General features: G+C 39.9%; 1 protein-coding gene across 6 annotated transcripts in view; it reads left to right on the top strand.

The window, feature by feature from the left end:
- Nucleotides 1-21,031, top strand: part of LOC148374578 (zinc finger protein 521-like) — a 200,774-nt gene that overhangs the window by 93,553 nt on the left and 86,190 nt on the right. For 4 of the 6 annotated variants that reach the window (XM_088338223.1, XM_088338214.1, XM_088338195.1 and 1 more), the window contains 2 exons: nt 8-92; nt 13,463-13,654. In XM_088338223.1, the coding sequence (XP_088194349.1) occupies nt 8-92; nt 13,463-13,654 (277 nt within the window). Of the gene's footprint in view, nt 1-7; nt 93-396; nt 468-13,462; nt 13,655-21,031 lie in introns of those variants that run through there. The other 2 variants (XM_088338232.1, XM_088338204.1) reach the window with 2 other exon arrangements.

The following is a 21,031-nucleotide window of genomic DNA, read 5'->3' as shown; positions in this document are numbered from 1 at the left end:
TTTACAGAAAAAGACATACCAGTGCATCAAATGTCAGATGGTATTCTACAGTGAATGGGACATCCAAGTTCATGTAGCGAACCATATGCTCGGTAGGAGATAAATTTCCTTTGTGTGTGTGTGTGTGTGTGTGTGTGTGTGTGTGTGTGTGTGTGCGTACCTCTGGTGACATAACCGTCTTGGGTACTTCGATGATAAACTATTGGTTGTTGTGATATAATTTCCCATTATAAGCATTCAAATCAGTAAAACATGATGGGTGTGATTTTTAATATTTAACTAGTAACCGTCACCATCCATTCAAGCATTCAAATTAAAAAGAACATTTCATTACTACTGATGATGAGCCACATGGTGTGAAAAATCTAATAAAATATTTGACCCTGTCTCATTTAGGCTCAAAGGTTTCTGGATCACGTCACAAACTAGGTGGAATTGCTTTCATATTTTGAATTCATCCCCAAGTGTTGTGTATCCATAAACATAAGAAAGTCATTTTAATTTCCTCTTGCATGAGATTGATCCAAATTGTTGTGAGCATGCTCATGGAGAATGCTGAAATGTTACAAAAGTTGATTCAATGTTGAAAAAAAATATTAGTTTTTTTGCATGTAAGAGAAGAAGATCACATCCAACATCTATGTGTATATGTATATATATATATATATATATATATATATATATATATATATAAAGGGTGAAAAACTCGCCACGATATTATTTGATGGAGTTTTTTTTTTTTTGCATAAAGTATAAAGCAAAAATAGTTCAACAGGAATTGGAAGTCTTTAGCTTTGACTCTATGGGATTATGATAATGGATAATGTAGGGATCCCTTTGATAGGGGATGATACAGGTCATGGCTTTAAACGTGCCATATCCTTTCAGATATACTGTAGCTCCGCAATGAAAGACGAGTCGCTATGTATCTCAATGTAGTTCAAAGATATGATTTGGTTCGCTTTGATGCACTCGAACTTCAAAATAAAAAATGGTCTCCTCTCTCCAGATCTATTTCTCTGAAAATGTATTTCAATGTTGAAACTCAAAAGATTTATTATGTCAAATCTGAATGAGGAATTCAAAAACATATGGATTTTGTGAACAATTTTACTAATGTTTACTGTGTGCCCCGCCTAAGACACGGGATATGTCAAATCTGTAATCCAGCTCTTGCAAAACATCCTCAAGAATATATTGGTTAACAATTTTCAGCACTTTGCTTTTTTTATTCTTTTTATATACAAATTATCTGCTTCTGAGTTAGTACAGCAAAATACATATATGTATTAGTGTTATAAGGATTACAACTTTTTGAAACACTTTGTATAGTGAAAGAAAAATTGCATCTCCAAAAACCTTTAGTTGTCTTTGTTTTGATTCCTTACACGGAGGAGACATTTGTACAGACAAGACAATTGGAAAACATTTTTTCCCTATCCTGCAGTAAGTAGGCATCTGAATTCTGGTCTCATGTTCCTTTATTCATTCATTTATTCAGCTCGTTTGGCGGCTCTTTCATTACACTGCATTATCTGTTGTCTTCAGTGGGGGAGAGACTCATTGATCTGGAACCAAACCGCCTCTCTGTTTGGGACACGCTTCTAGGCGCAGGTGAATTTAAACACGGTGGGCAATTCTATCAGGACCGCCAGGCAATTCTATCAGGGGCCCACTGTTTGTGCATAAACAATCAGAAGCATGTGATTTGTGATTTTGATGCTGCGGTGCATTTGCAAAGGAGAGAGACGAGCCTGGAGTGTAGGTGTGTGTTTTGTATTCATCTTTGCAATCTGCTCACCCACTATTCTACTGGGGGCGCCTAATACAGTACCATGCCAGTATTAGTCCTTTCTGTTGCAAAGGCAGACACGAAGCACACTGGGAGGGTAGAAAACAAACCCCCCTACTGGTTACTTTATGTCTTTCAACTGCGCCGGCGCACAGCTCCCTCCATATTAGTGGAATTCGGGTAGCTTAGGATAACAGAGGATAGGTGATTGGGTTATTGTCTGATGTCTCAGTCCTCTGATATGTCTTCGTTTTGGATTGGGAGGTATCACGCCTTCCATCAGACTCCTCAAAAGGGTTTTTGTTCGACGATTTGTAAAATGTAGAGAGAGCCACATGTGCACGCTTGCTATTTGTCTTAAATCGAATTTGTAATATCCGTGAAACAAATAGAGTGGAAAACACACCCACCGGCCACAACATGACCACCGGAATAATGAAAGCCCGAACAACAATTGTATCAAGTTATTTAAAAAAAAATAATCATGGTTGGTTCGGAAGGAAAGAGACTATCATGCTTGTATTTTTTTTCTTTTATATAATCATAGAAGTTTTAAAGATTGTATTACTGTATTAATGTTTGACAAATAGCATTACATTTTTCACAGATATAGTTGGTGTAAAAAATGATTTCATGAATCATGCGAAACTATATCACATATGCTCATTGTTTTTCTTTAAAAATTATAAATATTGGAACAGAATCTTTCTTTTTTACCTTTTTTTTACACAATACCATTTAAAGGCAGGTAGTATATATTAATTGTGTTTAATATTTGTAAAAAAAAAAAAATACAATTAAGGCTGTAAAAAAGCCACAATACAAACATTAATGGTTAGGGGTAGGAATTATGATATTGTTCTAAAAATAGAGAAAATCTTATATAAATAACTAGTGATCATTTATCACTGGGTTTAGGTTCTAAAATGAACTCGAGACAGGCAAAATCCATGAAGTACAAAACGTACAATTAAATACTCTACAATGAATTGAAATAAAAAATAAAAAAACCCGTTTTACAGTCCCATCGTTTCACTTACCAAACAAAAGTACTATATACTGTGAACAATTCTTTATCTATGACCAATGACTACTATCTTCTTTGGCCAGTCAAAGAGCAGAACACAATGCACAATACCAATCCGTAAAGTAGCGGAACTGTTAAAAGTAAACAGTGTTATAGCAAGGCAGAGTAACCATGTGACTAAAGGGACCTCCCGAAGGCTCTTCCACACTAAAAGTTATGGCTTTCGATAAGTATATGCCGGGGCTTGCATATATAAATTGACATTTTCCTGGTCAGTGTAGGTTTTTCAAATTCAAACATATAACAAATAGTAATTGATGTGAAAATAGGTTTTGGGCGTTAGGTGAGTTATCACCAATTTGATGAAATTCAACAAATAGTTGTGCCAAGCAAAACAGTAGTATCTCTTTAAACACAGAATCAGGGTTGAATTCAATCCAACCTATAATCAAGGCAAAACGAATCGGGGCCAAAAACGTTGAAAAAAACTTGCAATTTGGAAAAACTCTAAATACCTTCTCTGGTGGAAAAAAGGACACTTCCTCTCTTTAATGGCCATCTGCACAAGAGAGGGGCAACAGGGGGGGAAGGGGTCATCTCCGCTCAGCTGTCAGCGTTATTAGCGTAGGTAATGGAGCAGACGCCGGAATCATAGGGGTGTTGTTTTCATCGGTGGCCCTCGCCGACGTGCTGTCACTTCACACTGATAACTCTATATATAGTCGCGTGGCGTAATGGTAGTAACGCATTATAAAGGAACGCTATTACTTTTATCGGTAACAAGTACTGTAACGCGTTATTGATAAAATTGTGTAACTTAATTGACATTACAACACGGCATTGGCACTTTACTGCGCTACTTTTTAAAAGCAGGCCGTGGAAAATCTTCTGTCCTTTGACGATTGCTCATTCGCTCATGAATGTAACGTATCCCTCATTCCACCAGCAATACAATGCCGAATACAATGACCAAAGGTGTGTGGGTGTTTATATAGAAGTACAGAATAAAACTGAATACACCTACGGTGGCATCATTTCGAGCATAGAATACGAGGACACGTAATTTCTCCCAACTGATATTCCGACATTCTTCCTACCAGAGTTTACATGTGCACATTTGGTTGTGTGTCATCAGTAGCAAATGGTAGGCGGTGCGTGGGGAGGGGAAGTGGCCTGTACAGGAAAATTGAAACAAATGGGGAAACTTGTGCACAGAATCTAAAGTTAAAGAGTGCTGAGTTTTTTGTAAAAATATTCTTGAAATACTGTACACCATGCCTGGAGAAAAAGAAAATGTTTTGGACTATCCCTAGAAATGGAGAAAGAAATATTAAATTGGTTTGAAGACATAAGCCAAAATGGATATGGGTGTCTCAGCTGTTTTTAAGCTCTCAAGATTGCACAGGCCAAGAAATAAAAAAGGCCTTGCTGCTTTTACGTGTTTGTTTACGTTTTCTTCTATGTCTTTTATTAAGTGGCCTTTTTTAGGCAGTTCTAGGGGGTCGGCTTTATTGCAACTATATACGGTAATTTGTACCTTTTGGGTGTCAGTAATCTGGGGGGGTAACACAATCACTTTTTAAATGAAGTGACTGGTAACTGTAACTAATTACTTAAGCATAATGGAACCTCGTCCTTTCGAACCTTTGTAATAGACAAGACACAGTTGCTAACTCTGACTGGATAATTGACATGAAAGAACTAAAGGAGCAGCGAGAAAAGCAGGGCAAGGTGGCGCAGCAGCGTCTTAAGATGGAGGTCGCAGCCTGCCCGGGCCCAGATGGATCAGCACACATTTGCTGTACAGCTGGCCACTCTGCTTGGGGACCTGGTGGGATACTCCTTTGGAGAAAGGGAAAAAAAATGATATCGCCACCATCCGAGGAGCAATTTAATAGCAGGCCAGAAGACAGCTGGCCACTCTTTAGTTTTGAGGTTTTTTGGCATGGCGCACTCGCAGAATCGAGGGTGTCCAATTTTTCTCCTGAGACGCGCAGATTTATACTGCTTTCAGCTGCCGCCGTCGCTGTATAAGATTTTATATTTATGTAGAATTCAGATAGGATTTCTCGTAATATCTCCATTTGGGGAAATTTTATTGGCGGGACATGCAAAAGTACTGTATAAGTCATTTTCCCCCCTCGTGAGATAAAATAAAAATTATCTATTGCATACTTTTATTAAACTTCATGAACTGAACAGAGATTCAACTGAATATTTCAACAATTGATTTTTTTTCCATTTGGAAAATGCTGTCATAACCTTTGAAAAATTCTGTAATTTACAACCAAAACAAATCAAAGCTATGCTAAAGTAAAACTTTTCACTCTGTGAACATCGCATCCTTCTTTAAAGGGGCATTTTGTATTGTTTAGCGTCTCCTAGTGGTGAAAAAAAACACGTAGTAATTCGAAGCATATGAACAAATACATTTATTTTTACATAACATGAGGCTCATCTGGAGGTTGCTGGTGTCATCTTGCTGCTTTCTCCCAATTAAAAAAAAAACCTGTGAAGGCCTGGGAAAAAAATTAGATAAAAACTTGTGAGGTTTGGTCTTTGACTCTCTGAAGTTTTTAATCCTTGCACTTTGTGACACTCATCTTTAATTGCTCTACATCAGATGTTAAATAACTTTGAGAAGTTAAGAGCTACTTTTTGTTACTAATTAGCTCAAAGGGCTACCAGTTTGGGATGCATTTTGAAAAATAACAGATTGTTACTTTGTTCTTACAACAATTTACCAGGTTGTAATTATTAGATGTTAAAACAGGGTCGGTCAACCACACCAGATAGAAATTATATTTCCTAGAAAATCACAAAGCCCCATTATTCATTTTCAAAATCGGACCACAGGCTACACACGTGGTCTACCTGTGGCTCACGGGTACTACTTTGGAGACCCCATGTAGTTTTAGAATATAACACAGCATCCCTTCAAGTGCCCGAACAGCCCTTTATTCAAATCATGAATTGTGTCACTTCATTTTGTTCTATTGTTAGCTGCTGACATGTGAAGTCATGGTCGAGTTTGCGTCACATCTTTTCTGAAAATATAGATTTGCCTTCTCATTGTTGCACACTTTCTAGTGTGAAGGTTCCAGAGTATGTTTTGGCTGATGTTCTTGAGGACATTTGGAGGGCCTTCAGGGTCACAAAAGCCTGTTCGTGTTTTATCAGCATGCCATCAATAAGCCCCATTGCTTTGTTTTGACCCCACTGAAAACAGGTGACATTTTGAGACTCTCATGGAGGTCGGGGGGAGAATTTACTCCATTTATCGTACTGTTTCTGTAGACAAGGCCACGGTCTTAAAAGGTGAGAGGGTTTTCTTTAAATTTTTCTTAGATCGCCACAATTGCCGTGAAGGACACTTACTAGAGATGTTTATGATGGTGATATTGTGAGAGAATTGATAAACGATATGGGAGTCACCTCTACATTTGACTTGGGCTGATAACAGCAGTGAGCTTCAAGCCAAGACAGTGGTATTGGCCATCCTACTTTCACAGAGTAGAGCCTTTGGCCCAGTCAGCCCGGGCGTACGAGGGGGTAGGCACCAACCGGAGGGGGGCAGAGTCACAGTTGCTGTACAGCTGGCCGCTCAGTGTGAAACAGGCACTGTCGGCTGTTACGTGGTTGAACGGGGGAGCCTCTTTGTGGCGGTAAGCAAGCTCCAGCCCGCTGAAACGTATTGTGTTGAGTTGACTCTTGAGGAGCACACATAACACAAATGTTAAAGGGAGATTTGATATGGTTTAAATCAATGCCATGATAATTTACATACATGTACAGTGGTTCCGTTGTATACGAGAACGTCTTAACACGAGTAGTTCGATATCCGGGTTTTCAGAAAATCTTGCTCGTAGAGGAAAGGCTACCACTGGAGACTGGTCACTGCACATGACTGCTCACCCCTAGCAGCAGTTGGTTCCAATTTGCTCACGCAAACTAGTACAAGCAAAGAAAATATTGTGATGGAAAAATGCTTTCGTATACATTCATTTAAAGTTGCAGTAACTTTAATTTTTAGTTTACAGTAAGAGTTTATGTATCATCAGTCTCTCAATCTCATACCTGTCAACCTAGGCCGATTGCTCACTGTACTAATGATCGCAATTTCCCTTAGTAAGTGATAGTAAAATAAACTTTACAAATGTAATGCAGCATCTATTTACTCAGAGCAAGACAGGCTATGTACAATAGTACAACCGAAACGATCCGGATTAGACCCAAAAGGGTCAAGACAAAATCAGTCATTTAAAATAAAAATGTTCCTGTATTAAAATAGTTTTACGGCACACACAATTCTTTTTTTTAAAAATGTAAAATATATTGGGAAAATGTATAAGTTAAGGGGTATGCGAACTCCGTCACTCCTCTTTGCACCCTCACCTTGCGCACACCTTTGTTACGGTGACTGCCTTCATGGTAAGTGCTCATAAAAAAACTCACATTTTATTTATGTTACTATCTTATTCAACATTTTACTGTATTTTTTTGTTTATTTACTATTAAATTGTGTTATTAGTGAACAGAAAAATGTATTTTACAGCTATTTAGAGTTCACTTGGATGCTTTGAGGAGGGCGGGAACGTACCAAAAGGTTTTTTCATCAAAGCGGACCAAATCATCATTAAAATATATTGAGATACGTAGTGGCTAGTTTTTTATTGCAGGTAAATACAGTAATCCTCGTTTTTCCCCGGTTTGGTTTCCCAAAATGTCTTGTGATAGTCGAAACATGCATTTAATTCATGATTAACTCATTAATCAAAAACAAATTCAATCACCGGGCTCAAGTATGTGTCTATAAAAGTACTGTACTGTATAAACGTTTTTGCAAACAACTTCTGTATCGTCAAATTATAGTTTTAAATATAATTGAGCTGTTTTTGCACAACTCTATGGATTAGGATGTTATCCACTTTTTTTACATGATACTTGGCTGCCATCATGTGCACATTATAAGAAACTGAATTTACTTTAATGTTATGCCCTACAGCAGTGTTTTTCAACCTTTTTTGAGCCAGGGGACGTTTTTTTTTTACATTGGAAAAATTTCCCGGCACACCACTAACCAAAAATGTTGTAAAATGACACTGAACATTATGTTTAATGTTTAATTACAATATAATTTATAATGCCCCCAGTTTTTACAGCACAGACAATTGACAATGACATATTATTTGCGGAAAATGATTTATAAATGTTTTATAAAATTAAAAATTTTAATAAGTGACATTGGATAATTTCTCAGGGCACACCTGACGATCTCTCACACTAGTGTGCCGTGGCACAGTGGTTGAAAATCACTGCCCTACAGAAACCATCTATTTTTCCATTATCAAAGGATTTTAAAAAAGCGACAGGGAGCCACTAGGGAGCGCCAAAGTGGGTCCAGCGCAAGGTTAACAAGTGAAGAGGTTAAATTATGTTGGCGGTATTGAGCATCTTTCTGTGTTTAGCCAATCAGAATGCAGGACACAATGCATGATGAAAATCCGCAAAGTAGCTGAACAGCGATAAGTAAACCCTGACACAGCAAGGCATTACTGTATCTGCGAATCGATAGTTCATCCGATAGCACGTGTGCATGCACACGGCAATTGTGCAAACAAAGGCTCCTCGTCAGACCCTTTCGAACAGAAGATGTCAATGCATCGGGGAAGAGCGGGGAAGGATAAATGTATTAGAAACATTTAAGAGCAGCGCTCGTAGGAGCATAGAGCGGAAACAAAGGAAGCCATGTGTGCTGAATAGTGGGTGTGATATGTACGTGCCTTTATTAATTGGTGATTAATAAAGACTCTCCGTTCGTTAGCGCAGGCGCTTCCCGTGCAGCTAAGATCTGCAGTTGCTAATATGCAATTATGTGCACCTCACCACTTGATACATTACACCACTAGCTGACTAATGTGGCATCCATGAGGAGAATTATAAGCAGAATCAACCTGATGGTGAGAAATAAATTTAAAAAAAAGTGTCTGCAATACAATTCTCACATTCCTTAGTGTCACGTATCTAGCGGGAACAGTAAAAAAGTTACTTGCAAATGCTTCAGTTTCCAAGTTTTGCAGACACTTTTTCGTGCTTTTTTTGGTGGTTTTTTTGTTGTTGTAAAAGCAGAGATAATTGACATCACCGCAGGGATGTGCCCTCGCTAGGCCAGACAAGTGAGGTCTGATGTGGTCCTTATCTATTGATTTTTTTTTCCCTGACATTTCCGCACACCTCACAGACTGGGTCAACATGTGAGAAAATATCGGATTCTCTCAGTTCATACGACTTGTTTGTACAAACGCGAATGCCGTCGTCATGCTGCATCGCAATTGGTTGGCTGGCTGTCGCCATGGCGATGTGTATGATGAGAGAGATGCTAAATTCCAATCTATATGGAACTGAAAATGAGTTTATTTACCCATTGGCAGAAAATGTTTCGCATTTTAAATTTTTCTCTTTCTTTTTCTTTAATTACAAACCTTTTCTCTGGTGAAACAATTCAAATCAGTAAATTATCTAAATGTTTCATATTTTAAGAATGTTTCTGTGTGATGTAACAACAATTTAGAAAATAGCAAATTTATCAGCCATAATCCATATCCGGAAATTTTGCTTACTTCAAGTATTATCTTTTTCATTTTATTAATAGAAGAAATTAAACCATTAGTAAATGTACAAAATAATAGTTGCAATAGTCAAAATGATCTGCCACCATATTATATTGTGTGTGTGTGTGTGTGTGTGTTAGTTATTTAAACCATATTCATCATTACTGATGATATATATATATATATATATATATCATCTCATCTCATCTCATTAGCTGCACCGCTTATCCTCAGTAGGGCCGGGGGGGTGCTGGAGCCTATCCCAGCAATCATCGGGCAGTGGGCAGGGGACACCCTGAACTGGTTGCCAGCCAATCGCAGGGCACACCGGGACAGACAACTCACTCGCTCATTCACACCTAGGGGCAATTTGGACCGGCCAATCCACCTGAAATGCATGTCTTTGGAATGTGGGAGGAAACCGGAGTGCCCGGAGGAAACCTACGCAAGCACAGGGAGAACATACAAACTCCGCACAGGAAGTCCGGTAGCTGGATTTGAACCCACACAGGCCTAGGTTGCTGGTTCAAGCCTCGGCCAAGTCATACCTAAGACTTATAACATTGGTACTCATTATATATCTCATCTCTCATTAGCCGTACCGCTTATCCTCATTAGGGTCGCGGGGGGCTGGAGCCCATCCCAGCCATCTCCGGGCAGTGGGCAGGGGACACCCTGAACTGGTTGCCAGCCAATCGCAGGGCACACACGGACAGACAACTCATTCGCTCATTCACACCTATGGACAATTTGGACCGACCAATTCACCTGAAATGCATGTTTTTGGAACGTGGGAGGAAACCGGAGTGCCCGGAGGAAACCCACGCAAGCACGGGGAGAACATACAAACTCCGCACAGGAAGTCTGGAGCTGGATTTGAACCCACGACAGGTTCCCATGACATGAACTGTGCCGCACAAGCGCTAACCACTGCGCCGCCGTGCTGCCCCTCATTTTATATATATATATAATATATATAATATAATATCAATTTTTAATACGTCCAGAATGTATGAAAATGTAATTACGTTGCAGAAAATAACTAAGTTTAGCACGATATTCAAACTTTCCGAGCACGAATAAAGTAATTAGTTCCACAACAATATTATCATTGAGAGTAGGCCCCTATTTAAAGGAGCATTCGATACAGGGGTCCTTCAATGAAGTGCAGAATGAGCGTAAGTGCTTCTTCCAGTTCAGTCTATGTTTTATTGATATGTCTCCTTTTCAGTGTTAATGCCAACCCTTGTTCTGAAGTCAAGGCCATAAATAGTAGATGACCGGAATTAACCTCTGTGTTGCTCCACCTTCTTGGAGTCCCTAGGGTGTCACCCCTGGATGTGCACCTCTGGTCTGATGGGGTTGCTTAGCAGTCTGGCCGGAGGTGGGTGGCGGGTGGTTGTGGGGGCCCGGGGGAGGCCGGTGGGTGAAGTGCAAATACAACGTACTCCCTGGCTAAAGGTCATAGCTGCTCTCAAATCCCAAAACTGGCCCTGAAGGGGACGCGGGGCTCTCGAGCCTACCTGGTGATGCTTTTGTGATCAAGGCACAGCACTGCAGTTGAACCAAGGTGCTTATAGGGGTTGTCAGCATTAATGGCGCTGTGACGAGCATGATACAACTTTGTGTTGGGGCTCTTACTTGAAAGGCATTGTGATCCTATAGATGTGATTTCAACACAGCATGTGCTGACCTAATGATTTAGGTCTTCAATTGTGGTCATCTCTTAGTGTCAATGCAAACTTCAATTTTCTTGGCACTTCTTAGTCCTACAAAAAAGTTTTTTTTAGATAAAACTCAATCATATGACTTGAACAGTTTAGCAAGCTTTAAAGATGAACAGCTAAATGAAATTAGCATTGAGAAATTGCCCCAAAAATTAACCAAACTAGACTAAAATTACAACAAAGTTACTGTATGTAGACTGTGGTTTTATGCAACTGTGCAAGCTAGGGGTCAGCATTTATAGTAATGAAGGTGGTTGCCTTCCTTCTGTTGTGTTTTCTCATTAGAACTGGATGAAAGCAAATAAGATAAAAATACCTAAAACAGAAACATGTACTGTTGTGTCATTTACATTTGTGTATAGTTTGACGTGTCTTATGTTTGGAAATATGCTAATAGTATTTTACAAAACTTCGAGAAAATATACAAACAAGTATTTAATCATTTATTAATTTACATCCGAACCAACGGAAAACCTGGGATTTTTTTTTCTAGGTTTAGAATTGTATATCCAGGACAAACCCTGATTTTAATGTACATCTGGAAAAAAAAGCAAAAAAATACATATTTTGTAATAGACATAATGGATTAAAAAACATTAAACCACAACATAAAAATGGAAACATCACTTGACATGAACAACGTCATCTACTAGGGGCGGCAGTAGCTCAGGAGGTAGAGCGCTTGTCTTGGGATCAAGGGATCCCAGTTCGAATCCCGGCTCGTCCGTGTTACATGTTGAAGTGTCCTTGGGTAAGACACTGAACCCTTAATACCCCCAATAAGCAGGTTAGCGTCTTACATGGCTGCAATACAAGGCCGCTATTGGGAAATATGGAGCACATTGTAAAGCGCTTTGGGAAGTCATTGACTTAAAAAGCGCTATATAAATGCAGATCGTTTCATTTTTACTTTTGCTGTATTACTTTCATTTAAATAATTCTAGATGTTATTTGATTAATATACCACAAAAAAGGTTTAAATGTAAGATAAATAATAATAATAATAAATAATTTAAAAAAAAAAACTCGTAACATGTTAGTCTTGTGGGCATCACGACAGATGAGTGGTTAGCGGGTCCGCGGCACAGTTCTGAGGTCATGGGATCAAACCTTCCTGTGCGAAGTCTGCATGTTCTCCCCGTGATTGCGAGGGTTTCCTCCGGGCACTCTGGTTTCCTCCCACATTCCAAAAACATGGGTCAAATTGTCCTTAGGTGTGAATGAGTGAGTAAATTGTCTGTCTCTGTGTGCCCTGTGACTGGCTGGCAACCAGTTTAGGGTGTCCCCTGCCCTATGCTTGAGGACAGCTGAGATGTGCTCCAGGATCCTCCGACTCTAATTAGGATAAGTGGTGCAGACATTGAATGGATGGATTTGATGTTTGTCTTGTGTATAGAAGAATACTTTGAGTGTTTCTGAGTGTCGATCAGTTACCTCAGATTACCCAGATCAAGACAACAAATGCCCACTTTATAAAATATGCAATGCGACTTCCTATCAAGGCAGGGCACTTGAAGTGTTATTTTTTTTTTAAAGTTCTCATCTAGAAGCAAAAATGGGGCTGATTTTATCAAACATGCCATAATCAAATACTCAGAGAGTCAGAATTAGAGAGTCCTGAGATGTAGACATAAAAAATGAATCATGAATCATCACATCAAGTAAAACAACCAATCTCTGATTACGAGCTAACACTTTGGTGATTTGAATCTTTGTTATAAGTCCATCTAGGTATGTCATTTTCCTGTAACTGGAACTGTTTTGTTCAGCTGCACACCTGTGGACGACTGGTTAGCATTTTTGAAGCTGTCCATCATAGGCGAAGTGAGACGAACGTGGTTCTGTCCGTCAGTGGGCATAGTGAGATGGGTGTATCAGTCAGCAGAGGTTCTCCAACAATTTGAGAGGAGGGGTGTTTTGGAGATCAAGGGTGACTCTATCGAAGTTCCTTCTGTCTCTCTGTAGCTGGAACGGAGGCAGGGGGAGAGGTTGTTTCATAGCAAGGGTATCATCATCGGATTGCAAAAATGCCTACTCTTAACAATACCAAAGTTGTCATTGTGCAAAGAAAGCTTTTTGGCGGTGGTTGTAAGAAAACAAAAATTGAAATCCCCCCTATGACTGTGCTCATCTAAGTTTTACGTCGCCAATGGCTGACAGGGGTGGAAGAGGAGCAAGAGGAGGATGCGGGGGTGAAAGTGAGGCGCGGGGGTGGTGTTCACGGTGCTCTGAAAAGGCCCCCCAGCGTCAAAGCCTTAATAATCATGTGAGCAGCACTGGACTTCATTACCCTCCTGTTCGACAGGCCGAGTGCCAGCCCGGATTGCTGGCTGGCTGCGGCAAGGTCAACGGCGGAGGAAAAACCAGTTACTGTGTTACTCTGGAGCGGAATGGAGAGAGGGGCAGCCATCTGTCAGCTCGGGCCTGCCATACCCGCAGAGCAAATGGACACGGGCGACCAGAGGAGAGGCCACAGACACCCATAGAACCAAGCCCAGTGAGCATAACGCGTAGGCGCCGGCACGGCCAAAGAGACGGGCCTTGGTACCACTAAAACACATACATACACACGCGCACACACAAAAGAGTGGCGCGGCAGACTATATTGGCGAGAAATTTGGCAGGCGCTTTTGTGTGTTTATGCTTTGTTTGTTTTCAGTGTCAGCACACTACTGGGCCCTACTGTTTTAAGTCCAGATGGCGGACCATGTGATGAATAAAAAAAGAACACAAAAAAGTTGATGAAAAGTTTTGCTTGGCTTGCCAATGTTGAACGTTTTGATCGTAGCGCTTCTTTGTAAGGACCACATATTGTAGTGTCACATATTGGGACCAAAGGCAAGGTGGGGAGTCAGTTGTTAAGGAGAGAATTTGTAAAACTGGGTTTCCTCCAAGTTATCTAAAAAAATTAACACTACTATTCAAAAGTTTGGGGTCGCTTGGAAATGTCCTTATTTTTTAAAGAATGTCATCATTTTTTTTTCATGAAGATAACATTAAACAACTCAGAAATACACGCCATTGGTTGCTAACATGTCAAATGAGTGTTTCAGTGCAATATTTACATAGGTGTGTTGAGGCCCATTTCCAGCAATCAGCATTGTTGTGGTCTAATAGTACATTGTGTTTGCTACTTGCATTAGAAGGGTAATGGATAATTGGAAAACCCTTGTGCAATCATGTTGGCACAGCTGTGAACAAAAAGCTGGTTAAAGAAGCTATAAAACTGACATCCTTTGAGCTAGTCCAGTATATGGAGCATCACATTCGTAGTTATGATTAAAGTTTAGCAATGGCCAAAAAAAGAGAACTGTCATGTAAAACTCGACAATCTATTCCTGTTAGAAGAAATGAAGGCTATTATTTGCAAGAAAGTGCGAAAAAACTGAAGACATCCCTCAACGGCGTGTACTACCACCTTCAGAGAACATTACCAACAAGCTCCAACCAGAGCAGAAAGAGAAGTGGCAGGCCCTGCTGTATAACCAAGCAAGAGGACAAGTACATTTGAAAAATAGGCACCTTACATGTTGCCAGCTAGCAGCTCCATTAAATAGTAAACGCAAAACACCAGTGTCAACATCTACAGTGAAGAGGCGACTTCAAGATGCTGGTTTTCTCTGCAGAGTGGCAAAGAAAAGGCAATATCTGAGACAGGCCCATAAAAGGAAGAGATTAATATGGGCAATAGAACTCAAACATTGGACAACTCATTTCATAAATAAGAATGTGACTTTTTTTTTTATGAAAACAAGTAATTAATGAGTGAAGGCGAACTTTTGAGCAGTAGTGTACTTGTACTTCTTCACCTTATTTCCTTTTTTTCTCTGCAAAGACCTTCATGATGTCCTCTGGCCAAAGTGGAGGAACCCTGTGGAATGTTCCAGAGCTCTTTAATAGGATTCAGGTGCTGCAGGACACCAGCCAGGCCCCCCAACACTACCCCCATCCATTCCCAGCTCCCTGTGTCTTGTGAAATAAGACTCTCCTCGAAAGGAAATGACAAAAAATATTATTTTCTTCCAAGTGTTCACCTTTTCTAGAAAAGTTAAAAATTGAACTCTGGACCTCCGCACCATGGGGCTGCGCACTAACCACCTAGTCGCTCTGCCACCAGTGACAATCCTCAAAGTGGAAGTAACAATTTGCTTTAATGTAAATTTAATTGTAAAAATAAAAAAAAAATCCCATGACATTGGTCATTGAATTTTGGGCAGAATTTTTTCCAATCCGCTTTAGACTTAACTAAACATAACAAAAAAACAGAAGTCTAAAAATGTTTTTTTTTTTTTTTGGCCTGTCCCAAATTAAATTCAAAACTAAATAATATCATTGTTTTATCGCAGGGGTGTCAAAGAGGCGGCCCGCGGGCCGCATCAGGCCCACTAAGGGATTGAATCCGGCCCGCGAGGCAACGCTGAGGGAAGTGCAAGAGAAAAAGGAGCTGCAGGTTGAAATATGTCCACTTGATGGTGCCAAAGCCAGGTGCCTCTCATAAAGATGCTGTACTTGTATTTTTTTCTCTCTCTCTCTCTGTCTCTGTCTCGGTCTGTCTGTCTGTCTCGGTCTGTCTCTCGGTCTCTCTGTCTCGGTCTCTCTCTCGGTCTGTTTCTGTCTCTGTCTCTCTGTCTCGGTCTCTCTGTCTCTGTCTCTCTGACTGTCTCTCTCTCTGTCTCTGTCTCTCGGTCTGTCTCTCTGTCTCGGTCTCTCTGTCTCAGTCTCTCTCTCGGTCTGTGTCTCTCTCTCGGTCTGTCTTTGTCTCTCTCTCTCTTTCTCTCTCTCTCTCTGTCTCTCTCTCTCTTTTCCTACCTTTTTCTCTCACTCTCTGTCTCACTCTTTCACACTATGTCTCTCCTTTTCTCTTTCTTTGTTCCTCTTTGTCTCTTCCTGTGTCTTGCTACATTATTTTGCTCTCCCTGCTTTCCATTTCTCTCTCTCCCTCTCTCTTGCTTTTCCCTTCTCTCTTTCCCTCCTTCTATATTTTTCTCTCCTTCTCTCTTTCTTTTTGTCTTTGGATTTCTTTCTTTCTACCTCTCTTTCTTCCCCCCTCTCTCACTATTTCTCTTTTTATCTCTTGTTCTCACGTTCACTCTTGTTCGCTTTCTCTCTTTTCTCCCTTTTTCTCTCCCTTTCATTCTTTCTTTTTGCCACCCTCTGTCTTTTTCTCTCCCTCTCTTTCTCTTATTTCTTTCTGTTTTTTTCCTTTCTCTCTGATTTACTAGTCCGGCCCCCGAGAGAATGTTTGTTCTATCATGTGGCCCCCGAGTTAAAATGAGTTTGACACCCCTGTTTTATCGGTAGATAGGCCAGCTGTTAAAGTTAGCTAGCATTAGCAAAATTATTCTGAATTTTGTATATGTTTTGCATAAACTAAAAACAAACAGTTTCAAATGTTCTTTCTTTTTCACTGTCCTACAAAGGCAAAAATGCATGCTGTTAGTGTTTAGTACCTGGTAACAGTTGAGAATTGTAAACAGAAATTCTAAGAAAGAAAAGAAAAAAAATTCCCGAATGCTGCCATAAAAGATGGAACTCGAGTAAATTCAATGTTTCGAGCGGTAATTGGTTAAGTTGGGGCACGAACGTGTCTCGTATCCACAGAAATCCGTAACTCAGCAGTCAGACTGGGTAAAGTTGTTTTCCTATCACATCACCCCCCGGCTTAACCATCCACATGCTCCGGAAAACCGGGAGATGGTCTTGCGCAATTCCCCCGTACCCCCTCCTCAAAATAATGGAAATCGCACAGGAAACTCCCTGGATGAAAGCCTTTTTAGTTATTAAGGTTTAATGCGAAGCACTGCTTATATACAGTATCAACTGGCATGCTCTTTGCTGCTGATGTGGAATTGTCAGGGAGGGGCCGATATAGACAGAATTGGTGTACACCCTGGGCTTAATTAAGAAGATCTATTTCCATCTTGTTAGCGGGAGATAATATGAGCGCTGCCATGCATCACAAGTTCTTATACTCTTCTTCCTGTCACATTAGATCCACCGCTGTTGGCACTTTAAAGCTGGAGAGCAAAGTTCTATATTCAGGTGCAATCTGGTAAAAAGTGCAAAATGTGATAATTTTTTTTTAGTTATTTCATTTGTGGAATTTCTGCCTCTAAGTTCATTTTAAGGCTTCAATAGTAATTGCTTAGCACGCACTGCTATTCTGTACCAAACCACAATTGGGAGGTCAACCTAAATATTTTATTTGCCATCACTAGACCAAATGTACTGTAGCAATTTGATTGTTTCCGAGATGGGGGGGGGCTTCAATAATGATTCATAGAGTTAAATCTGCGTTTTTTTTTTTTTTTATCTAGAGTGATAACAACCAATAGTAGCTCAGCTTTGGAAAAAAGAGGTTTGATTGGCTGGTAGATGTCACTTTTATGTGATAGCAAGCTGCAAAAGAGTCACCTGGTATTATTACATGAACGCCTAACAAGGTGCACCAAAAGAAAAACTAAAGCTGTATTTGAACAATTTGGTGTATCAGGAAAGATTAGGTCTCCTATTAATTACTTTAAAGTGTTCTCCTCTACAGTCAAAAGCGGACTAGGTACCAGTGGCACTGAATCATGGAGGTTTGTACACAAAATAAACACATTTTATGGCCGTCTATTTTTCATCCAAAAATCTGCCTGGAAAATGAGTGTAGCAGGGTGATGGATCTGAATAGCAAAACTGGATTGCATCGCAAAGGCTTCCCCAGCGCCACGTCTAATTTGACAGTAATACTACAAAAGCGATTATTTGAAACGGGTTTTTACAAACATTTTGTCCGACTTTCTCCCCAACTCCTCAATCTGCCCCCAACATCTATGGTAAAAGGACAATATACATTTTTGACCACCAGATATGGCTGTATTGTTTAGTGCAACTGAAAAAATAATGTCAATAAGGCTCATAATAGGTTAAATAAATCTTAATTTGTGTTTGAATCTATTCTTTAAACACATTTATATTTAATATGTTATGAATGATCTTGACCAGGCATTCTGTTATTACATATATTTCATGTGGATGATGTATGTTTTGAAAATCAAGCTCGAGGTACTGAGGCTGCTGATAACGAGGATAGCAATTGCCATCACACGTTTGCAGCAGACCTGCCAGCACACCGCACATATTCCCCCTCAATCCATTCTTGTAATTTCCTTTTGGCATGCGAGTGACTGTATTCCTGTTGGCGTATTCCATTTCCAGAGCGGGAACAAGACATGGCCTCTTTTTTTTTTGTTTTTTTGGCGGCATGCTTTTTGTCTCGCCGCCGCCTGGAGACGCTAACCTTAAGCCACTCGCTGGCTGATTAATCTTTAACATTCATAATTACTAATTAAGTTACTAAGAGACTTTTAATGTAGTCTTCCTTGAGAGGACAACATATCATTAGCTTCAATAATGAACGCAGATGAGACTTCTAATGGCCTGTGATAGGTGAATAGTGACAGTATGAAATGAGGCGCATGAATGGGTGATGGTCGCCCTACACAGACACCCGGAAAGGTGTCAATGCAAGGGATCATTAGAAAATTAGATGTATATAAATCAGTTTATATTCAAACCAACATTTTTAAAGGCAATCTTGTAAAAACTACTTATCAACTATGAAGATAATTTATTCACCAAATCGGTTTTTGGCCTTCCTAATGCCTTAATGGTATCTCATAACATTATTGCATTAGTGTCTGCATTATCATAGTGGTAGTAACTTCTGCCCATTAAAAGAGTCATTTCATGTCTCTCTGTTGTCTTCTTTTGTAATGGCGATGCTACTCTGGCACATTTTCCTGAGCTTCCCGCATCCGGGGAAGGTGCTTATGCTGTAATGATTATTGTCATTAAGAAGATATTAATGTGCTCAGTGTTTGTGACCCAGCTGCTCGTGGCAGCCCGGAGGGGGAGGGAAAGGTTGGTTTGGTGATGAGGATGCCAAAAAAGGGACGTCGCGCAGAGGTGGCCGCCGCCAACCTGTCCGCAGAATTCAGGGTCGCTAAAGGTCAACCTAAGCGAGGGCCTGACTATGTGGATGTGACCATTTAAAAGCCAGTGACTTCACAGTATACTATTCAGTAAAATGGGTAAATATGTATGTGTTTCCCCGCGACCCTACTGAGGATAAGCGGTACAGATAATGGATGGATGGATGTTTATGTTAACTTTTAACTTTAGTAGACACTCAAAATAAGGAGAAAATACATGAATGGATTTCAAATTTGTAAGGTGAATGGAGAAAGAAGGTTTCAGATAAGAAAGTCCAACCTATTCTAAAGGCCCAATACTGAGCCCTTTCTTTCTAATGAATATTTAAGGTTACAAAAAGCAGATTAGCCCTATTGGGTGTTGTACCTGTAATCACAGAACATTAACAAGATTGGCCAATCTTGACAATGATGTAAATAACAATCAAAATGAAGCATAGTGCTTAATAATAGTCAAAACCTGGTAATCTTGTAAGATGATGGAGCCATGTGGGGGCTCAAAAGAGAGACTCCATTTAATAATGGAAAAATGTAAAAATTTGCAAACAAACACAGGTTCACAAAACAAGGAAATGTTCAAACAAAACAAAACCTTCCAAAATCCAAATCAGAAACTTGCAGACCAAAACTTGAAATAGAAAATACAAGAGGCAAAGAAACAAATTGACCAAAAAAAAGGAACCTGGCTTGGAGGTGGAAGTAAAATGGTATACATCAATAACACTATCACATACATTTACAGTAGGTTATCATCACTGTGCCGCTATATTAGAGATGGGTTGTATTGGCACAATCATCCATAGCTGTTATCCCATCAAGTTTTTCTAACCCCAAAAAGTTGAAAGGGGCAAAATGTACAAAATGTAAAAAACAAATATTTCAAAAAGGTTACTCTGTTAATATTTAGTCTAAACATTTTTACAGCACAAACGTTACAATAGTTGATTGATGTTCTCCCACAGAAACCAAACTTTAAAAACTTGTATTTCCCTCCCTTTTCTTTTTCGATTTCCATGCTGTTTTAAAAAAGCTGCAGGGAGCCACTAGGGCAGTGCTTAAAGAGCTGCAAGGCGCCCTGGAGCCGCAAGTGTCATGGGGCGGAGCGGAGAACAGGAAAGGACCCATTCCCGTAGACGAACTCATAATTTATTGGGAGAAGAGGAGGAGGGTGCGTATACTCGATCTGGGGATCGATGGTCGCGGAGTGGATTCGAAATCCAAACAAAAGAAAAGTTGTCCAAAACGGATCAGACCAAAAGCAAAACAGGATCAAGTACGGGCAGATTCACAGAACTAGGCATTTAACAGGGTTTAACAGAAGTCTCACAGAAGTCTCACATAGTTTAACCAGGTATAACAAACGTTCCAGCAAAGCACAGTCGAAAGGGGGCTGGAACCAGCTGGGCGCCATGCAACCGCACCAGACATGACAGCAAGTTGCTTACTTCTGAGTTAAAGCATAAGGTTAAGACTTCAGTGGAGTACAATACATGATCACACAACACAAAAATTACTTTCTTACCTCATACTCCCATTTTTTTAAAATTCCCCTTAATTCTGGACTATAGAGCGAACCTGATTATAAGCCACACCCAGTACAATGTTTAAGAACAAACATTTTGCACATACATTAGCCGCACCTGACTATAAGCCGCATGTGCCCACGTTGAAACTTGAGATATTTTCAAAGAATATATATAATATAATATACATAAAGAGTTTTTGTAATATTCGGTACCTTAAGCCCTTAACGTTCCAACGGCTCAACAAATAGGTGTCCGTGCGATGTCACCAGCTATTGAAATACATAATGTAACATATCATTAGAATTTTCAAACTCTTAGGATTTAAGATATGATGCCCATCTCAAAATATATGAATAAGAGAAAAGTCAC

The sequence above is a fragment of the Urocampus carinirostris genome, chromosome 1, assembly GCF_059441175.1.
Source record: "Urocampus carinirostris isolate Australia breed hairy pipefish chromosome 1, RoL_Ucar_1.0, whole genome shotgun sequence".
Classification (NCBI taxonomy): Eukaryota; Metazoa; Chordata; class Actinopteri; order Syngnathiformes; family Syngnathidae; genus Urocampus; species Urocampus carinirostris.
This window is presented reverse-complemented; position numbering and strand designations above follow the sequence as displayed.